This window comes from Amphimedon queenslandica, unplaced genomic scaffold (genome assembly GCF_000090795.2).
Source record: "Amphimedon queenslandica unplaced genomic scaffold, v1.1 AMPQUscaffold_13466, whole genome shotgun sequence".
Classification (NCBI taxonomy): Eukaryota; Metazoa; Porifera; class Demospongiae; order Haplosclerida; family Niphatidae; genus Amphimedon; species Amphimedon queenslandica.
Genome location: NW_003546298.1, coordinates 68615 through 91398, shown reverse-complemented (window position 1 = coordinate 91398; position 22784 = coordinate 68615). Strand labels below are relative to the sequence as shown.

The 22784-nt window shown below is 34.0% G+C and overlaps 3 protein-coding genes across 3 annotated transcripts; 1 reads left to right on the top strand and 2 right to left on the bottom strand.

Annotated features, from left to right (window-relative positions):
• The first annotated feature begins 7 nt into the window (after positions 1-7).
• On the top strand, positions 8-8886 carry LOC100637706 (sacsin-like). The gene has a single exon (XM_019994766.1). It carries the CDS (start codon positions 25-27, stop codon positions 8884-8886), a length of 8862 nt encoding a protein of 2953 aa, XP_019850325.1. The 5' UTR covers positions 8-24.
• Positions 8887-17231: 8345 nt separating this feature from the next.
• LOC105312201 (ankyrin repeat domain-containing protein 17-like) lies at positions 17232-20606 on the bottom strand. Its single transcript, XM_019994742.1, has 2 exons — positions 20333-20606; positions 17232-20275 (listed from the first exon to the last, which is right to left on the bottom strand). Exon 2 carries the CDS (start codon positions 19278-19280, stop codon positions 17370-17372), a length of 1911 nt encoding a protein of 636 aa, XP_019850301.1. The 5' UTR covers positions 19281-20275; positions 20333-20606; the 3' UTR covers positions 17232-17369.
• An 897-nt stretch (positions 20607-21503) lies between these two features.
• Positions 21504-22715, bottom strand: LOC109581041 (deoxycytidylate deaminase-like). The gene is made up of 4 exons (XM_019994775.1): positions 22545-22715; positions 22392-22494; positions 21856-22069; positions 21504-21808 (listed from the first exon to the last, which is right to left on the bottom strand). Exons 1-4 carry the CDS (start codon positions 22635-22637, stop codon positions 21718-21720), a joined length of 501 nt encoding a protein of 166 aa, XP_019850334.1. The 5' UTR covers positions 22638-22715; the 3' UTR covers positions 21504-21717.
• Between the last annotated feature and the right edge of the window lie 69 nt (positions 22716-22784).

The following is a 22784-nucleotide window of genomic DNA, read 5'->3' as shown; positions in this document are numbered from 1 at the left end:
GATGTATCTTATACAGACAATGAAATGCTTCGTGATATTGCCAATGCTTCAGATAAAGAATATAACCTAATACATCCTAAAGTGACTTATTTGGTCCCCATATTAGGAATAACTCCACTCAGTGATCATCTTAATATCACTGAGGATGTATTTGATGATGCTGGTCAACATGAACCATTAACAACACGACTTTGTAACATCTTGAAAGAATACAAAGATGATATTACTATTATAAAGGAGATGATTCAAAATGCTGATGATGCTGGGGCAACTAAAGTCAATATATTATATGACAGTCGAACATATTCAACGCAGAAGCTGTTATTTAAAGGAATGGCAGAAAGCCATGGACCAGCACTGATTGTCCACAATGACAGCACATTCACCAAGGAAGACTTTGAAAACATAACCAAACTGGCTGGTGCTACTAAAGCTAACCAGCCACTTAAAATTGGTAAATTTGGTGTTGGTTTTTGCTCAGTGTATCACATCACTGATGTACCTTCTTTTGTTAGTGGTGAGTGGTTGTACATATTCGATCCAACGCTTAAATACCTTAAAGGTGTAGTCCATGATCAGAGCAAACCTGGTAAAAAAATTAAGTACCAGCAGTCAAGAATTTTTTCTAATTGTCAGGATTTGGTGCCTTATGAAGGTTTATTCGGCTTCAAATCATCATCAAATTATAAAGGGACAATGTTTAGGTTTCCTTTTAGAACAAGTATGAGTCAGATTAGTTCTAAAGTTTATGATGAACATATTGTAGAGCACATGAAGAGAGATTTAGTTGATTGTGGCTCTAAATTATTGCTATTTTTGCAGCACATGAAGCACATCACCTTCAGTTCACGGAGGGACAATGAGGAAATTACCCATGTGTCTATTGATATTAGTAGTAGTAATAGTAATGATTTTCAGAAAGTTGTGATCAAGTCACCTTGTATTGAAAGCAGTACTGAACATTGGTTAATAGCTAGTCAAGAAGGGCAGTGGCAACACCAGAATATCACAAAACCAGCTGTGGCCTCTGTCGCATGTCAACTTGATGAAGGAAACTTGGGTTTTTACAAATGTAAAGAAGTAGAAGGAGCCGCATTCTGTTTTTTGCCACTAGCAATGCCTAGTACTGGCTTACCAGTACATGTCAGTGCTAATTTTGCTGTAATGAGTAACAGAAGTGGTATTTGGACTGAAGTTTCATCAGATACAGTTACTGATTCTAGAGTACAATGGAACAAAAACTTAATGGAAAAAACTATACCAAAAGCTTATTGCAAATTACTTCAAAAATTGCAAGCAATGCACTGCTCAGGAACTTTACTTAACTATGAGTTTTACTTTTTGTGGCCTCTTGCTAAGCGTATGAAATATCCATATGTCTCTCTTGTTAAACCTTTGATTAATATACTATCAGAACAAAAGCTCTTCTACTCGGCTTCTTTAAATAAATGGCAGACACTAGAGCAGTCTTGTTTTATTCCTTCACCATTATTCTCAATAGCTGGTAAGTGCTCCTTTCCTGAAGAAGCTCTTTCTATTCTTCAATTACCAGTAGTTTCCTTACCACCTGACCATATGCAGCAGTTACAGAACTTGAATGATAGCCTACATGTTCTTAATGAAAATGAGTTTACTAGCTGCTTTTTATCCAATATAGCATCATTTAATGCACAAATACAAATTCGCAATGAAGTTATTTTCTGTATGTTATTGGCTATTGCCATGTCAGAGCAAATAAATTCAAATGAATATAAGAATGTTAAAAGCAAAATAAAAAAATTTCCATGCATTCCATGCTCTCCTAATGGCATAAACTTAAAGGTAGCCAACCAACTAATTGATCCAGTTGTATTTGAAGACATATTTGATCCTGATGATGCCATGTTTCCATTATTAAGCTTCTATCAAAATAATTTAGTACGTCCCATATTATTTGAGTTTGGAATGATGTCAGAGAAACTATCAATGGACATAATTATTAAAAGTGCTAAAACAATTGAATCAATCATTGTTATTGACAAAAGTAAAGCAATGAAAAGAGTAAAAGCTATATTGCAGTATATCACATCTCCCATTCCTGATGAGTTGAAAAAGATGCGATTTTTACCTGTCTTACCAAAGCCTGAAGATTACTTCATACATTGGAAGGGTGAGGGTCACATGCTACTGTCTCCTAATGAATTAATTTGTGATTCACGTAGTAAAGCAATAGACACTGCTTTCATAGTTGGCTCTCAAAGAGCAATACTTAATACTGATTCTGTCAGTGATGGAGGTTGCGGCACTGTAAGATCAAGGGTGATGAAGTTATTGGAAATTGCTACTAAGCCATCATTTGATGAAGTTCTGGAACACTTCAATACCTTGATTTGTTCATTTAAACCACCTGCATCTAATGGTCATTATGAACTTATTGATAAAATGTGTCACAAAATATATGCTTTTTTGGATGAATCACTTGATAATGTGCAATCTCAGTCATTATCAAGGTATTACAATAAACCATTTATATGGACAGGTAAAGCTTTTGTTTGTCCACGGGATGTAGCTGTTAACTGGAAACATAATGATGGCCCTTATCTTTACAAGCTGCCATCAATGCTTTCTGAAAAAGATAAACTTTTAAAGTGCCTTGATATTAAGACAACTTTTAACTATGACGACATATTGGTAGCTTTTGAGGCAATGTATAAAGATTTTGCATCTCATAAAATACCAAAAAGGAATCAAAATATTGCTTTGAGCATGATTTTAGGGTTAAATTCAATGACCAATGATTCATCTCAAGTTTCAAACTACAATGGAGATATTATACTTATTGATAATTCTTTTACTCTTCGATATGTAAGCCAATTGTCCTTTAATGATTCACCATGGCTACCACCAGACGATGAGAGCTTTTATGTGCACGATAAACTAACTCGAGGAGTAGCACTGACACTTGGTGTTAAGCCCATTCGTAGTAGGTTTTTGAATAAATTTGCCCATCACTCACAACAAAGTTTTCTTGGGGTTCCTTTTGGTCAAAAGGAAGAACTTACTCGGCGCATTAGGAATATACTGCAAGAATATCCACTGGATGCAACATTTCTTAAAGAACTACTGCAAAATGCTGATGATGCTAAAGCTACTAAAATACGAATAATACTTGACAAAAGACAGCATGGGAATGAAACAGTACCATCAGAAACATGGGGAAAAGAATTACAAGGACCTGCCCTACTGGTATGGAATGATAAGGAATTTAGTGATGTTGATTTGGAAGGTATTCAGAAGTTGGGTCTTGGTTCTAAGCGTGATGATGATGAATCAATTGGTCAGTTTGGTATTGGTTTCAATGTTGTGTATCACCTCACTGACTGTCCTAGTTTTATTACTAGAGGAAACACACTTTGTGTATTTGACCCACACTGTAAATATGTACCAGAAGCAGATTACTCCTGTCCTGGAAGACAATATAACATTGATGATTATTTTCTAGAAATTATGAGTGATCTTCAATCCAGCTTTCTTCGGATTTCACCATCTAACATTCATTTGCCTGATAATTTAACAACTGGTACTCTCTTTAGATTCCCATTGCGAACACAAAGTGGATTTGAATCAACTGAATTGTTAGACAAAACAACTCACCTTTCTGTCAGTGTAATAGAAAGGAAGCTCACTGAGTGGGTAAATGAAATTGAAGATGCTCTTCTATTTTTGAACCACATCAAACAATTTAGCTTCTATATCATCGATGATAGACATAGTTCATTAAAGCTAAGCTATGAAATAAATATTTCACAAGAAGACCAACAACAGAGAGAAGGATTCCATCAGAAACTGCTTTCTTTCAAAAGTAGCAAAAAGCCATTCATTGTGACATATCCAATACAGCTTAGTATTCTGAAGCCTCATAATGAAGAAGTTACTAAAAGATGGCTCATTCAAAATGGAGTTGGTAATGATAGAGTTCAGCCAAAGTATGGCATTGCAGCTCCTTTAGATGGAGATACTCATATACAAGGTCGTGTTTTTTGCTTTTTGCCATTGCCCGTATTTACAAATCTTCCTGTACATGTTAATGGTCAGTTTGCTCTAAATAACAATCGTCGTTCACTTTGGAATGGAGACAAGGAAGACGATAAGATAAAATGGAACAGATTCATCTTACAAGCTATAGCATCCTGTTATGCATTGCTGTTAGATAAAGCTAGATCCTATTTTATATCTGAATCTGAAAGTTACTCTTCCCAAGATGTTTCTTCCCTTGTTAACAGTTATTATGATCTTTTTCCTCTGTTTGATAAAGGTGGTGATAGTGGAAGATTAGAGGGTGACTGGCATACATTAGCTCTTAATGTAGTGCAACATCTTTATAATCATAATATATCTGTTCTGGCAATTGAAGTTAAGACGTCACAAAGCAAGGTAAAAATGGAGTGGTGTCCATTAAAAAGTGATAACGGATTTACCCAAGTATACTTTCAGCCTGAGTATGTTAAGAGTATATTACCTGTTGTGAATAAAATTCAGATGTCAGTAACTTGTGCACCTCATAATATCTATCAAAACTTTAAAGAAGTATTTGATCCTCCAGTAGTAAGTCCAGTGTCTGTATTTTCCTTTTATACTAATTTTTATTCTTTGATTTTGACATCTGGTGTACCAGTTAAGCTACAGGAAAGTCCATTTCAAACTATTCAATGCTTTCAAGATTTTCTTAAATACATTCTATGTAATTCATCTGAGTTTCCAAAATCTCCTATTGGCTATCCGCTTTTGCTCACATCTGATGATATTCTTAGAAATTTTAATGAGAATGACCAAGTTCTTTTTAGTAGTTATTCCTCACTTTTCTCTGATAGTAAAGATAAGTTCTTGCATCCAGAACTCTTCAATGTATCTCTTTCACGGTACTATTTCCTCAGTATAAGTAGCAGCAGTTTATTCAGTCATATATCAAAAATACTTGATGATAATTTACCGTCAAAATTGAAAGGAGACGAAGCACCCAGCAATGTCATTGATGGTTGTACTTTAAAGGAATTATGGGAATGCATTACAACAGATGACTACTTCATTGTTTATCAGAATGAAATTGTTCAGGAGTGGGCCTTGTTACCAGCTAGGAATAATAAACTCTACAGTAGTTCATCTGATATATTGCCAGTTGTTGAACCAGGTATGAAAGATGATGCTTTTAATATTTTAGAGGGTTTAAATGTCCCTATACTTATATCTGAAGGATATCCTCAGGCAATAATTAATTTTTGTCCTAGTATGACACAATATGATTGTATTTTGAATGTCATCTTTCATGTATGCAGACAAGATGAGCTTTGCTTTACCCAAAAAGTTACAACACTAAATGACTCACAAATTCAGATCATAACGTCATATCTCAACAAAACATCATTTTATAATGACAAGGAGATCTTAGACAAGATCCTATGCCTCCCTTTGTTCAAAAGTATTAATGGAACAGTCACAAAGTTAGTTGAAAAACATGTTTGTCTTTGGCCTGATGATCCTCAATTCCCACTAGAAGCACATGATAAGTGGGCACCTATTGACAGAATTGTCTTCTTGGAAAGAGATGGATCTTGGAAATGCCTATGCCCAAATAATTTTTTTCTTCTTGGTCAGGAGTTGTCACCTACTGAAGTGTACTGTAACATAATTTTTCCAGTATTTGACAAATTAGATTTTGATGAACGAATGTGTCACATGGAATACATAAGAAAGAGTCTTTTTCCCAATTTAAAACATGCTTTAAAAATGACAGGTGAACAGAGTGAAAAAGCTGCAAAGTTTGTTAACTGTGCAAAGAATTTGCCATTCTTAGTTTCTCATTCAAATGATGATAAACTTTATCCTGTTAATCATTTTGTCGACCATACTGTGGACATATTCAATTCATTTCCTGACAAGTTTAATTTTCTTGTTGAAGAATATAGAAAAAAGGAATGGCTTGATTTCTTAAAATTTATTGGTCTTTGTACTAAAGTAACACCAGAGGAATTTATAGAATTTTGTGATGAAGTATCAAAAAATCATTGCAAAGATACCTCTAGTGTGCTTGTGGAATATCTATTCTCAACTAAAGCTACTGATATCCATAAGTCACCCACATTATTGTCTACAATTTGTGAAATTCCTTTTGTTTGTACTGCTGATTTGAGTCTATTGTCATGGATTGCTCCGCCACCCAATAATACTGGCTTTACTTGTTTTAATGGAGCTGTTAGGTTTGATGAACTAAATGCTTCGCTTCTATGGACTGTCAAACCAGTTATACAACTACCAGCATGTTGCATGTCTGTAGCTGAAAACAAGGTACTAAATCAATTAAGAGTAGTTACTGAACCTTCTGCAACAGATGTTTTTAAAAACGTTGAAAACATTTCAAGGTCTCATTTGGCTGACTTTGAATTAATGTCAACGTATACTGTATCAAGAATTAGTGATAGTGCATCTGTAATAGAAGTTATTAAAGACAACATAACATTCATTTATAATCATGACAAAAGTCTGTTAAAGGAACTGTCTTTAGTTCCCTTTATTCCAGTCAGTGCTGAACCTAATAATGGTCGTGAAGTTAGCAAGCCTGTACTTGTAAATTCATTGCAAGTTGTTATGACTATTAATTCATCAGGATCTGAAAAAAGCACAAGATTTTGTCCTTACATTAATGCATTGCCAGTCAGTTTGCATTATTTGTCGTTTGCATTGTCAGAAGCAGGAGTAACATATAGTGTGGAACTAAAGCATATACAGTATATGCTAGAGAGGCTCCATCAACAATGTAAAGTTATTAGTAATCCCAACGATGAAGAATTAGTAAGAAATGCAATGCAAGCACTTTCTGATTTATTAAAAGATGTGACACAAGAAACTGAAAAAATACTGGAACCTTTGTATCTCCCATCAATTGATGATGAATTAGTTTTATCAACAAAGCTCGTTTATCGTGATAGAAAGGTATATTACAGCCATAAATCTGAGTGGGATTTCTCTGAGTCACAGTTTAAACTATTTAGTATTAAGAGCAGTTTTTTATTAAGAGCAGATGATGTCTTAGAGAAAGAACTGTGCTGCAAGTTACCAAGAAAATTATCTCCAAAGAGTCTATCTTCTGTTAGTCACAATAAGCTAGAATCAGGTATTATATCACTGTCCCATAGCAATTTATGTGAAAGGCTTAATTGCCTAACAAACCTTTGCTCAATTTCAGTTTATTGTGATGGTCTCACAAAAATAATTTTAAAAGTTTTACCAGATCTGTCAGAACCAAATGCTGCTTTAATGGTTAATTTTATTAAAAATCTTCAATGTAAAACAGTCACTGACTTCACTGCATGTGTAATGATTAATTCAATCAAAGTTGGTATACTTAAAGCCCAGTTTCTTTTTATATGTGATGAGGATCAAAACTACACTTTGTATAGCAGTGATGAAGCTACTAGTACTATCAGTGTAAAATTACGAAAAAGTTTTGCTCATGAACTTTGTAATGTATTGGCACAAGTTGTAAGCAATGAAGCAATAAAATTGAAAGAATTAAACGAATTAATGTTTAAACTTCTTGATGTTCAGAGTGAAGAAGATTTCAAATCAGTTATGGAAGAATATGATCAGGATGTCAATATAGATGAGTATTTAATCAGTGCTGATGATAGCAAGCCAGAGCCTGGGCAAAGTATGACAATGCACTGGAAGTCATTTCTCGATCACAATGTTAATCACATATTTCGTCCTCAAGAGTGGGTTGGGTATGAAAGACGTGATGATGATTTTATTTGGGCCATCATACTTCATGAAGTACAGCAAGAAGATGTCAATAATCATTTCTTAAGGAAATTTGTCATTCAGATTGATAATAAAGATGAAATCCATGAAGAAACTGTATCTATTTCTTGCCTGTATAAGCTTGTACGTCGAGAGGCACCAGTGTCTCCTAATCATCATCAAGAAAGAGTTCCACTTCCACATAGTGGGATTCACCAAGATACTAGTGAAGCAAAGGCTGAAACTAAAGATAATGAAGTATACAGGCTAAAGAAGGAAGTATGTGAGCAGCTTAGGCTATTGTGGAGTCTACCAGATGCTGAAAGGAGAAGAGGGGTGAGGCGTTTGTATCTGCTATATCATCCTGATAAAGCTGAACCATCTAAAGTGAGTATTTATGAAGAGGTTTTCAAATTTTTAAAGTGTCAGCTCAATCGTCTGGAGAACAATCTCCCATTGCTTGATCGTGATGTTACTCAGTATTATAGTCACCATACAGGAACTAGCTTTAGATCTCAATGGGAGTCAAATTTTAACCAGTGGGATAAAAGTGCACGCAATAGAAGATATGGACATAGTGGAAGGGGAGGAGGAGGGGGAGAAGGAGGAAGCAGTTTTGGTGGCAATAATTTTAGTAGATCTCAACAGAGCCATACAACACAAGATAGTGGAAGTTTTTTTAGTTTTCAGCCTCAAGTTGATATGATTGAGGCTAAGCGTTGGATGAGACAGGCAAAGTCTGATCTACAAGCTATGAACGATTTATTCTCGTCATCTAAAGAAGAAGTCTCATCTCAAGTCATATTTATGGCTCACCAGGTGATGGAAAAGGCACTTAAGGCTGGTATGTATGCCTTATTGGGATTGAATGAGATTTATCTTAAACGTCACGAATTGATTGTTCATGCAAGAGCTCTTAGTTCATGTGAAGGATCGCTATCACAACTAAATAATTTAGTATCTAATATGGAGCAATATTACTTAGATACACGTTATCCTAATAGACACAACAGACCAAATGCACCAGTTGATAAGTATAGTCTTCATCAAGCTTCTGATATAACTAAACAAGCTGAAAAGGTCTACGATTTGATTAATAGTGTGATACAGTAGGTAATTAATATTTTAGTTGTAGTTACTATACCACTATTGTTGTTACTATTACTTTTGATGCTATCATTACTGTTATTGATATTAATGCATTATTCAAATTTATTGGATCATATTAATCATTATTATCATTTACTTTACTATCTATGTATTAATATTGTACGTGTTGCTATAGTGTTTTCAAGAATATGCAATGTGGTACTATATTAATATGATTGTGATATTCATATTATTATTGATTAATTGATTTTAGAATTGTTATATTTAATTTTTGGTGTTGTTATATGTACCGTATAATGCAAATGTTGCAATGTAAACTATACCAAACCAGAAATAAATTAAAAATAATGTAAAATTGCATGCAATATAATTTCTATACAATTAATGCTTAAAATTGAAAAGGTAGTCTCACCAGATTTTCTAGTCTACAAATAGCAAAATAAATAATAAGTCAATTAGGGTTTTAATTAATACTATTACTATAGTTTTGATGAAGCACTTGACCCATCAAAAAGAGCTGGATGCATTCTTTTAAAATCCATGTCAATGTCATTTATTGGAAGATACTCTCTACACAACAGCAATATTTAAAACACTAATTAGAGGGATTGACCCATTGGCATGATATCCCAGTTTGTGAGAGGTCTCTGAGCCATCGCACTGCCACTTAATTACCGTCTATCTAGAAATTTTTACTGTGATTTTAATTTTACTGGATTAGAATTTTGCAAAAATTAGATTACCCATATAATTACATGCCACATTCAATAATACATAACATAGTCTTATTTAGTAAAAATTAAATCACAGCACAACTTTAAAACACAAAAATTTTGTTCCACACTAATTTCCTGATCTACGGTATTCGTGTAATAGACACAACTCATAAAAGACTGGATAATAAGTTGAGCACATTTGTTGCATGGATAAGTCACTGTATATAAAATGCAATCATTAAGATTGTGCCACACCATTAAAAAAACTATTTTAGATGTATGTGTACATGCATAATCCAATGCTAATTTTCAGACACTTACAGTGTTACAGGAGCTAAGCATAACCATATTTTTGTACATTTAATGGAAAAGAGGTATTGTAGGTCAGGATACACTCATGGCTGCAATTGTTGGCAGTAAATCCAGAGCTCATAGGGACACTGAGACTCCTAAAGAGAGAGAAGTGAGGTTTGCTAGAAGAAGACTGACCAAAAGAGCTCATAGAAGTGCCTGTCGAGGAAGAGCTAGCACTCAATCCAGAAGAGTTAAGAAGCCACGTGCTGATAGAGATCACCGTCTGGCAGCTGACAATAATTGCTGATTTAATGTTTCCTTGCAAAATAATTTCAACTATGTTCAAAATGAATTTTTTGGTTACATTGGACCAGGGAGGTTATACCATTTTAATTGCTCATTAACACATAAACATCAAAGGGAACTATTCATGATATTGTTTAAATAATTCTAATTAACAGACAGTTTAGGGTTGTGCATATTATGTGTATAACTCAATGACACTAAATGATTCAATAGTGCACCTTGTGTAAAAGGGTATATAGCCAATCATGGTTAGGAGCTCCAAATTTAATTTTTTAGCAGGTACATGTATTACTAATTCTCGTGTATGAACAAGTCTGCTAGCTATTACTCTTCCTATCTGCTCCATTTGACTTTAAAAATGGTATAATAAAAAGGTCATTGATCACAAAAAATTAAAACTAGAAATGTTATGCTCTCAGTAATTGTGTCTAACATTCTGTGTATCTTGAGTGTAATCTTTATCTCCATTACCTGATTTCCTATATGCAGCACTCAATAATTCTGAATGGATTGTGGAACTGGATTTTCTTCAAAAACCCCCTTACATTTTCTGGAATGTTAATATCTGGTTCAGCATTTAGTAGGAGCTCCACAAGTTGATGATGTCCACTGTGACAAGCAAGCATCAAAGAAGTCCATCCATTTTGGGTCTGAGTGTTCATTGGAATATTACGTTCATTGTTATCTTGATCATCAATAGCTCTGATGTGACTGAGTAACACTTCAACAACCTGGTAATGTCCATGATAACAAGCAAGGTTAAAAGCATTCCATTCATCTTTGTCTTTAATACTAATATCAGCATTCATTTTAAGTAAAAGGTCCACAATTATATGATAACCTTTAGAGCAACTTAACATCAAAGCTGTCCAGCCATAATTTGTACAAATATTAATATCAGGATTTTTACTAAGTAAAAATTCAACAACTTGACAATGTTGATTATTGCAAGCAACCATCAGTGCAGTTTCTCCATTATTACTTTGAAGTAGCTGCTACCAAAATGATGCATGAACTGAGCTTTAGCAATTAAAGGAGGTAGCCAGAAAATTAATTTCTATTGATAATATTTATACTTTTTAATTGTAAAGTACTTTGCTTCTTCAGGAAAAAAGTGTTCTATTAATTTTTAAAAGATTTTTCATGGTTCTATTTGTCCACTTTCCCAAAAGCTTCAAAGCAACTTCAGGATCAGTTTTAGAACCCTCTTTAGTCAACACAGCTTCAATACTAGTCATTACTTTAATCTTAGCAGAATCTGCAAAACTTTCTAAGCATATGAACAATACTTTAACAACACATTCTGATCATTGATGGGGCATTCTTCCATAAGATCAGAATCAATACAGAAAAAGTTATAATGAGGTTGAAAAATGTTAAACTATTAAAAATGGTAAACTATTAAAAACGTTAAACTATTAAAAATGCCAAACTATTAAAAAGTTGAATTAAATCTAAACTATTGAAAAATAACAATGTCTAATACCTAAACCTATTTGTCTATTATCACATATCTGAGTGTGCATGACTTCATTTATTCTTGCAGACACAGTGTGGTGATCCAATCAGATTCCCATTGCAAAGAACATTTAAAAAATGTTTGCCATAGCATTCACATATCATGCAATAACTAGACTATACAGCTTCGTCCTCCCACTGTTCAGGTTCCATGAGCGTGAGAGTGGAGAGAATCTTTTTCTTCCAGACCAATAAATCTACATGTGATAAAATGACATGAAAACAGCTTAGGCCACTTAAATCCATACATTGTCTCTCCTTTTTAATGGGTTGAGGCAGGGTATGTTTGTTGATCATTCATCATTGTAAATATAAAATGATGGGGTATATAGTTATGGCAAAAAGTGTTATGGATAATTAATGTCTAATACTAGTAGGAACAATCATATCAAAATGGTTTAATAAAGGGTAAGAATTTATGACCTTTCAGGAAATTCAAGTGTCTGCTAGTCTGTCACCTTTGTTAATTAATGCATGTTAAAACTGAATGTACTTACACTGCACCGTGGTCCCCATTTCCAGTAACATCTTATACTTCTCTTTTTCCAATAAGCTCCAAGAGAGATTCCTCCACTATTAGTTCCATATACCTCAAAGCAAGCATTAGCATCTCCTTTAGGAGGTGTATCACAGACTGTGGTCGATGCCTTTGGTGTTATGTGATAGCCAATATTAGCTGAGACACTCAATCCTATCTTGTATACCCCCTGCTCAAAGGAAGATAAATTAAAAGATTGCAAAAAAACTCTCTCTTTCTCTCTTGTTTATTCTTAGTTTCTCTCACCAAGACATTAGCTTCAGCTTGTCCAGTAACAGTAAATGTAGGTCCAGTTGTTAGCTGAGCTAGTGATGCCCCTGTTGTATTGTAGTCATTTTCAAGATGAGCTATATTAGCATGAAATTTCATAGTTCCACCAATGTACCCAGAAAGAGTCAGTCGCAAGGTACCTACGTATATCCAGAAAGAGTAACCAGTGCTGAAGACGCGGACAGACTTGTGCCATGAACGAGTGTACTTGTAATTATCTGTGGTGCTGTCGTAATCATTCAAAAGTGTATAACCCACTATCTTTATGTAATGCCTGTAAGTTAAAGTGCTGTCTGATTCATTGTCAGGAAAAGTTTGTAAGTAAGAAAATAGCACATCAAGACCAGAATAAGTACTTGACCAGGCATGTAGACTAAGTTTTGCTCGTGCATACAGTTTGACACCAGTATAACCCATGCCTCCAAATCCTCCTGCTACTATATTAGCATACACCTTTGAAGATCCTATCTTTTGAGCCCACAAATAACCTCTGTTTAGAGGATAAGTTTTCATGTCACTCCTTCTCTGAGATAGTGATTCAATGAGGTTATAATTAGAATCAGAATGAGAGGCCCAGAAGGAAGAGCTTCTCTTTCCACGGCTATGCATATTAACATCACTTGACTCTAACCCTTGCTTCAAAATTTTCACAGAGTTCCCATCATTAATAGCAGTGAAATACCGCTTTAGAGAATCTGTCAGTTCATCCTCATTGTATTTGATACCTGCTTTAATCAGTGCAGACTTTAGTTCTTCCCGAACTATGTGTTCTTTCTTTATCTTATATGAATAAATGGAAGTTTTGAATGGAAACATTAAACTCTCAACCACTTCAAGAACTACTTGAGGATGCAGGGACTCTGACACAACTGTGGTAAATTCATTTTCTACTGCATCATCCATTGAGACTCCTCTCAAAGCATCAATGGTGTGTGCTTGATAGGTAGCATCAGAAATAAATGGCTCAAGAATTGGGATTATTTTCTTAGAAGCTGTGTTCCCAAGAGCATGAATGAAAACAGAAATCTCTTCTGGAGTGTCAGCAGATGTTAATTTTACTAATAAATACCTAACAATCTTCTCTTCCACATTAGCATGACGACCGAGCGTACCCAAGGAAAGTATGAGTTGATTAGCAATGTAATCATCTGAATTTAAAGACTCATATTGACTGATTAGGGAATCAACAGTACTAGAATGCACAGAAGGCATTAAAGCAATCTCAACCAATAGACTAGTGACTTCTGTTGAGCTTAAGTGAGCTTTTAGCATATCCAATAGTGCCTAGTGGAAAAAGAAAATATTATTGTATTATGTGGATACATTTAAATGTGTGTCTACCTTTTGTGATTCCAAATTGCTGACTGAGCTTAATAAATGGTATATCAATGTCCTTTCAACGCTTGAATTATTATTTGTTTTAATCTATAGAATATGCACATAAAATATAATAATGCAGTGTTACATTTTTTTCATGCATATACATGTACTTTTGTTGCATAGCAACTTTTAGCTAAATCCAATCAATTTTTTAATTTTCAAAAAGTAGCAAATTTTTTGAAAAAAAGCAAAAAATGCATGAAGTCTTTCAAATTGGTTTTTTCCAAAAATCACCTCCAAATGACATTAAATTTTAAAATATATATTGATGTCCTTAATTATGCTAGGCGCAAAATGTTTGAGCTGATTCAGACGAATAATTTTTGAGTTATGAGCATTTTTAAAATTTTCCAATTTTTAGAAAAAAGCATAAAACTACCCCATGGTTTTTTCCCAAAAATTGCTCTAAAATCACCCCCAATTTTCATTAAATTTTTCGATACATATTGATGTCCTTATGTGATGTAGAATGCTTGAAGTGATTCCGACAAATAATTTTTGAGCCATGGGCATTTTAAAGACAAGCCAGTTACATACCTCATTTAGTCTTTGCAGTAATTGTGGTAATTTAGCTTTAGTGCCAGGTAATGCTCCATTCTTGGACTCTAGCTCTAATAATTTTCTCCACTTATCTATTAATTGTACTATACACCAAAAAAGAAATCAATCTAACTATCTAACTGTAAATATACTTGTTGTTTGCGATTCAGTATCTCTCTGTATTCTTTTAATGGTTTCATCAAAAGATGGTAATTCATCAATTAACTCGCTCATTGCCTCTCTATCCTCCTCAACTATAATGAAAAAAATCATATAACTTATTCCTATAATTAAGAAAATAATACAATATAACTAGCGTAACTCTAGCACAATTATATTTATATGTTCAGTGATAGGTTAGCAATAAATTATCATTATACCTTCATTAATAGTAGCCAGAATATCCCCAGCTGTACACTCATGACTTGCCATTATAGCAGTGAGCTTTTCAATAACATCTTTCTTTGGTGGTTTATAGCAGCGAGACAGCTTAAGCTTGTAATCACTGATAGCTCCAAGAGGAGGCACTGCTTTATCATTAGTATCTGATGCAGTAGCTTTATCTTCTTCCTCTGCTCCAAGCTCAAGGACTGACTTCCCTTCAGAAAATTGTATTCTTTTCTCGCTGTCTATCTCAAGCTTATCATGCTCATGAAAGTAAAGAGTCTTTTCTTTATCTTCAATGGAAGCTTTTCCAGCATAAACAGACACATCACGAGAGTCAATCCTTCTTTCTTGAATCTGTTTATTGCCCTCAGAAAAATACCTGTAGACAAAAGTAAAGAAATGCAAAACAACAATACTGTATCTTACTTGTAATGTGACTTGTGTTTTGATTGTGAATCAGTTTCAGTAGTGACTGGAGTTCCTCTATAATTAGCTTGAAAAGTGCTGGCAATGCTCTTCTTAAAATTAACAATCCATTCTTTTTCTTCCTTAGGATGAAACACACCCAAAATTTTACCAGTTTCTGAACTTTGAGCAAAACAGAACCATTTGTCCAAGTTTTTTACTGGAGAAACATTGCTAAATTACAGTTAAATACCAGTAATTGTACATTATAGTAGTCTATTTCATTCAATTACTATCTAATTTTAAATAATGCATAATGATCCCTTGATGTTTACTCACACAATAATATCTCAAAACTTACTCTGAACTAGTGTCTTTAGTTTCATGCTTAGTAATTTGAGCAACAGCGTCTTTAATATTAATGCAATAGCGAACAGCCTGCTCACTCTTAAATTCACCAACTAAAATATAAAAAACAATAATAATATTGAAACATTGCATGCATTTGCAATAGCATTTTCGTATTTTGAATGTGTATATGCTATACTACTGACATGATTCACAATATACGTAAACAGTTGCAGTGACTTTATTTTCTTCTCCTCCCTTTATTCTTGAAACAACACTGTAATCATAGGAGCAGCTGTTACCATTCTATTGCATAAAGGAAAAATGAGTTCTCACAATAGAATATAAGTCCTTACACTGCAATGACTAATCTTCTTGTAGACTTCACTGACAGCAGCACCATTACTGGTTATAAAAACAAGAAAAAGAGTAAGAACTACCAATACAATCCTTTGCATATTTCTTGGAGGATATTAGTGTCCAGACAAAAAATATAATTCACATGTTCTCTTTATATAGACATCATCATGTGATGTATGTATATAAAAGAGAGTGGGTGTGATATTAGCATACCATTTCATGATTATGATTATGTGCAGTTGCTAATTCATTTATGTTTTTACTTTGTCAATATAGCTTGTCAATATTTCAAATAAATGAGCAGTAGCTTTAGTTAATTTCAACTAGATAATGAAAAACACAGAATGGCAAATAGAAATTATCTTTGCATGATACATATAGCTTTAAAACCCAACATACAGGCATTATGTTGCTTTTAACATTTTCCCATGCTACCTTAATTTGTTGATGCCTTGTTGTGCCAAACAACATGCTGCCTTAAAAGATCAAAGGTGGCAAACATGGCTGCTTATAGCATACATGCCTAAATTTTGAAATAACCCTTTCTGTTACTCCTGCTTTTAGTTATATTATTATCCATCAATAAGCTAGTAACTTTAATTACAGGTACAATATCTTGCAGTTTAACTCTCAGTATATTTGTGAGTACGGTTTAGAAATTATGATTGTACCGTATGTGTGATTCAAGGATCCAGTCACAAATAATGTCAAGAATGTCCACTTTTGATAATGTTTATATTACTTTTTGAGCAGCTGGCATAATCATAAACCATCTGTAAAAACAACAACAACAAAGCCTGCCTGCAAGCAGACCATCTGAAGCAATGATTGTTTCCTCCAAAATTATTTTAGTTTTATCAAAAACAGCTCAGTCACATGTGCCACAAAAACAATGAACAAATGGTACAGTAACATCCTGGCAAATGAAGAATTTCTCTTAGCCAATTTAAATACCATGTACTATAATGCAGCTCAAAATGTACATTCTACTGCCAAAAAAGTCTCTTGAATTTAAATGAACTTTACAATCAATTGATCAGTTGAAGTATTAATATATGCATTATTTTACAATTGTAATTGACTTCCAGGCAGAACTTAGTACAGCCATATAAATAAAAAAATCTGAAAGAAAATTTCAAATTCTAAAAATAAATATTGAGCTGTGGAAATAATTCCAATTGATACACAGTTTAGGGTTGTGTATAGATGTGTATAACTCAATAATATTCATGTGATTTAATAGTGTACCTTGTATACAAGGGTATACTAGGCTCCAAATTTTAATTTTTTCAGCTGGTGTATTTCTAATTCTCATGTGTTGAAAAGTCTATCTTTCTTTGTATCTACTCCATTTTGCTCTGTTACAAATGGTATACTAAAAAGGTTATTAATCACAAAAAAATAGAACTAAAAATATTATGCTCTCAGTAATTGAGTCTAATATTCTGTGTATCTTCAGCAGTATCTTCATTATCTGATTTCCTATATGCTGCACTCATTAATAATTCTGAACAGAACTGAACTGGATTTTCTTCAGGGTAAGGTATTGATCGTATCAAACTGATATTTCTTGATATATCACTTTTTGAGGCAGATACAGGTTGATGTTGAGTAGCAGAAATTGGTTTGTTAGTAGAAATTATCAAGTCTACAATAGCAGTTTTGAGAAAACTCTCCTCCTTGTTAAGCAGTATGTCTAGTACCATTAAACCATTATCATCAATTTTTCTGACATCAGCTCCGGCTTGTATCAGTGTCTCGACAATTTCAATGTGTCCACATGAAGCTGCTATCATCAATGGAGTTATACCACCTGCTAATGGAGTATCTGGACTCATGCCAACTTCAAATAACATACTAACTAATAATCCTAGATCTCCTCCAGCAGCAGCTAACAGTAGCTCTCTCACATTACTTGAGCTCAGTATTTTGTTTGATAACAAGATCATCACTGAAGAGCCACCACTATAACAAGCAGCTACAAAAGCATCTCTGTAATGCTCCTGGGAGACTTCACATTTCTTCATGATGATTTCCACAGCATCAGGATTACAATAAATAGCTGCTAGTACTACTGAATGAACAGTGACATTTTTGATTTGGTGCATGTGACTAGGATGATTATCAAGTAATTGCTCCATAATATTCAAATAATTTGGTGTTTCACAGCCTTTTTGTAAGACAAATGCAAGTGCCATTCTTCCATCATTGTGCTTGATCCTAAGATCAATATCTTCATTTAGCAGAAGTTCAACAACACTAAAATGACCATTGTTGCAAGCAAGCATCAAAGCAGTCCATCCATCCCTATCTTGCTTGTTAATATTTGGTTGCTTACTCAATAAAAGGTTAACTACCTGATAGTGCCCATTGGCACAAGCAATCATCAAAGCAGTCCAGCCTCTTACATTTTCTGGAATGTTAATATCTGGGTCAGCATTTAGTAGAAGCTCCACAATTTGATGATGTCCACTGTGACAAGCAAGCATCAAAGAAGTCCATCCATCTTGGGTCTGAGCGTTTATAAGAATATTACATCTATTGTTATCTTGATCATCAATAGCTCTCATGTTACTGAGTAACACTTCAACGACCTGGTAATGCCCATGATAACAAGCAAGATTAAGAGCATTCCATCCTTCTTTGTCTTTAATACTAATATCAGCATTTCTCTTAAGTAATAGGTCCACGATTATGTGATAACCTTTACAACAACTCAACATCAATGCTGTCCAGCTGTAATTTGTAGCAATGCTAATATCTGCATTTTTACTCAGTAAAAGTTCAACAACTTGGCTGTGTCCATTATCACAAGCAACCATCAGTGAAGTTTCTCCATTATTACTTTGAACATCTACATCTGGATTTTTACTAAGTAACAGCTCAACCACATCATAGCAACCATCTTGACAAGCAAACATCAAGGCAGTCCATCCTTTATATTCTTGAACATTAATATTGAGACCTTTTCTTAGCAAGAGCTTAACAACTTGAAAACTCCCAAAACGAGATTCTGAAGCAATCATCAAAGCAGTAATTCCTTTACTATTTTGAATGTTAATATCTGGGCTCTTACTCAACAAGAGGTCCACAACCTTAAGATGTTTAATTCCAGAAGCAATCATTAATGCAGTGAATCCTGAACTGTTTTGATAATTAATATTCAAGTCAAATTGCAAAAGTAATAAGACTATTTTCTCATATTCTTCATCTTGGTCAATACTACCAATAGCATGTAGTAATGACTCCTCGAAACAAAATTTAGCATAGTCTTCAACCTCATCAATGATGGTTTGATTGTTAATGGTAAGTTTAAATATACCAAAATGATGCATGAACTAAACTTTATCTTGTGCTTTGGGAATTAGAGAACGAATGACTTTATAAGACGCAGCCAAAAAATGAATCTCTATTGATCCTGTTCGTATTTTCTTGATTGTAAGATACTTTGCTTCTTCAGGAAAAAAGTGTTCCAATAGTTTTTGTAGATTTTTTATGGCTCTATCTGTCCACTTTCCTGAAAGCTTCAAAACAACTTTAGGATCAGTTTTAGAATCCTCTTCAGTCAACGCAGCTTCAATACTAGTCATCACTTCACTTATCTTAGCAGAATCTGTAAAACTTTCTAAACATTCGGTATATTGACAATACTTTAACAACACATTCTGATCATTGATAGGATACTCTTCCATAAGATCAGACAACGGGTCAATACACAAAAAGTTATAATGAGGTTGCAAAACATTAAAAATTTCGTCGACTGTTGTACCATCATGAACAAGACCAGTCACTTCATAACTTTCTTCTATCCAACGGGCAATATCAATCACATCATATTCTTTACTGCTTGCATAAAACTTTCTAATATCTCTAACTAGTCCTGGAAACTTCTTGAGGAGATTCTGAAACTGTAAGGATATCGCATGATCAGAGCTGAACTCAATTTCTGTAGCAGATGAAAGCTTCATTTTCTTGCATAACAGCAGTGTAAATGATACATGATGGCTTTTGAACACCTCCTGTTGCCAATCTTCAGCAAGAGCAAGTGCTTCCTCTCTAGCTGGTCCTTCTGCAATGGCAAGACACAATAAAAATAACTGACATTTTTCTTCAAGTATAGAAACATCTTCTGTGTGCACAGAAATCAGCGACAAAAAATCAAGTTCTATTTTTTCAAAGGTAGGCATGTTTCGAACTTCTCTATTAATTAGACCTTCACTGTACATTTTGTCAGCTATTTTTTGGAGGCAATTTTCTGTGGCTTCTTTTAATGTGCAATAGCGACTTCTCAATACATCCTTTATTGTTTTACATGTGCTTTTACCTGTTTCTGATATGAAATGAAAATTAATTCTATTAATAAATCTTATTATAAATAAAATCTTACTAGAATGTTTTTCAAAGATTTGTCGTGCTAAAGTAACTTCATTGGAACTCAATAGAGCAATACAGATATTTCTCCATGTTAAATGAGGATTACTATGGCAACATTGAGCTACAGCATCAATGCAATTAAAAGGACCGGCTTCATTCTCCTCCACGTTCTGCTTAATACCAACAATGACATCTTGTGTCACGTTAGGAAGATAACAAACAAACTGTTCCCAAGTACCAGCAGTGAACTTTGAGCTACTCAATAACTCAACCAACTCATCTTTCGTTGGTTTGTCTGTGTACAAAAAATATATATAATTGCATTACAGAGTTATAAGCAGTAAGTTTACCTGTAAGAGTAGGTCCAGGATTAAGTTCCACATCTCCTGATATTAAGAGTAGGAGAGCAATCAGAATGAAACATGTGAAAATCGAGGCCGTGAAAATAGATAAAACGAATATAGATCTGGAACGAGATGTTCCACTGGCTTCTTTGGCTTTACAGTAGGTGCTGCTACCAGCAGCACAGCCATGGGGTTGTGACAACTGGGAACAGCTCCAAGAACCTATTATAGCTCTCCACTGGCATATATCAATCATAGTATATGGACTGGTGGGAGGAGCCCTACTAGCAGGGTAGCACTAGCAAGTTAAAGAGTATTATGCAAAAGAGGTGGTAACAGTACTAACATAGACATCACTCTATTATCATGTATCTATGGTGGTGACAAGCAAAAAAGAACCTTTCAATCTTATCCTGTTATGACATAATCATAATATTGACAGGTATAATGTTACAAAATTGAAAAGTAAAGAAAAGAGACTCTAGTTATCACAGGCTTCTAAAGTAATGGTAGATAAATGAGGTGTTTATCTGTTTTAAATTGATGAATGACAAGTGGTTATTAATTATGCTCAATATTCTGTGTTGATTGGCTTCGATGTAGCAGTCCCTATAGCATTTGAAAACATCACTCATATCATTAACATCAAACATAATTATTCATGAATGGCTTAAAATGAAAATAAAGTATAACTGTTTTGAACTTCTCACTTTTGATAAACCATTTGTTTACATAAGGGTACTACAAAAAAATAATCAAATCAAAACTTATGTATACTTATCATATTCAACATCTAATGTAGCATAGCCAAATGTCATAATGCGAATCTCTACACATATAATGCAAATTTTTGCAATGTAAACTATACCAAACCAGAAATAAATTAAAAATATGTACAATTGCATAAAAAATTATTTCGATACAATTAAATTAAAGCTTAAAATTGAAAAGGTAGTCTCACCACATTTTCTAGTCCTGCTATAATAAAATGGTAAAATAAATAAATCAATCAGGATTTAAAAATATATAATTGAATTAAAAATTAATACTGTTACTAGAGTTTTGATAAAGCACTCGACCCATCAAAAAGAGCAGGATCCATTCTTCTAAAATCTATCTCAATGTCTTTCATTGGAAGATACTCTCTATACAGCAACAATAACTAAAACACTAATTAGAGGAATTGACCCACCTGCATGATATCCCAGCTTCACTCAATAGCTTTTGAGAGTAAGTGGTCTCTGAGCCATCGCACTGCCACTTGTTCATGTAATGGACATGACTCATACGAGACTGGATAATAAGTTGTGCACATTTGTTGCATGGATAAGTCACTGTATATAGAATGCAATCATTAAGGTTGTGCCTGTTTGCCCATACCATGGCATTGGAAATGGCATGACACCCTAAAAAAAACGACCATAATAGACATTATGTACAGGCATATTCCAATGCAAATTTTCAGATACTACTACAGTATTACGCAGTAGCTTAACATAACCATATTTGAAACGAGATATTTACAATAAGGATAATTAATTGAACGATTATTCCAAGAGGGTTAAAATAAAATGCTAGTTTATAGTTTATATTACATGTACATTGCCATGTACACTTGTATAATCACAAACATAATATCATAAGAATTACATTAGACATAACCACATGAACTGCATATATATACATACACAATTACGATAGAAAACTCACTACAAAAATAAAACTCACAGTAGTCAGGACAACTGCTATCAAATCCATCAATTACAGTATGGTGACCAACCCCAACTACTATCTTACCATCAGGACTGACTATACAGGAACCAATCTGAAGCTATTATAAGAGGAAACATGCTAGACTCTGTACAATAGTCTCATACAAACCATGCTGTTTGAGTCTTTCTGCCTTTTCCCAGCGAGTATAGCAGTTCCCATGAAGTAGTCGTCCCATCTGATGCACTGAGGTCTTCTAGTCATTGGCAGGGACTGTTCAAGAGCACTAAAAAGAAGACAACAAAGATTAGTGTTTCAACTCTCCATTTTAAATTCAAAGGTGCGGCTAGTTATCAAATTTAAATTTAATTTTTTTGCGACATTTTTGCGCATGCGCAATAAAAGAGGGCG

What these genes read in the sequence shown, in the direction of transcription:
- LOC100637706 (XM_019994766.1), top strand. Translation starts at nt 25, where the DNA reads ATGCTTCGTGATATTGCCAATGCTTCAGATAAAGAATATAACCTAATA.
- LOC105312201 (XM_019994742.1), bottom strand. Translation starts at nt 19,280, where the DNA reads ATGCATCATTTTGGTATATTTAAACTTACCATTAACAATCAAACCATC.
- LOC109581041 (XM_019994775.1), bottom strand. Translation starts at nt 22,637, where the DNA reads ATGACTAGAAGACCTCAGTGCATCAGATGGGACGACTACTTCATGGGA. An exon ending in TAGCAGTTGTCCTGACTACT is followed by an intron (nt 22,070 to 22,391) that starts GTGAGTTTTATT and finishes CGTTTTTTTTAG; the next exon opens with GGTGTCATGCCATTTCCAAT. An exon ending in GAAGCTGGGATATCATGCAG is followed by an intron (nt 21,809 to 21,855) that starts GTGGGTCAATTC and finishes GTTGCTGTATAG; the next exon opens with AGAGTATCTTCCAATGAAAG.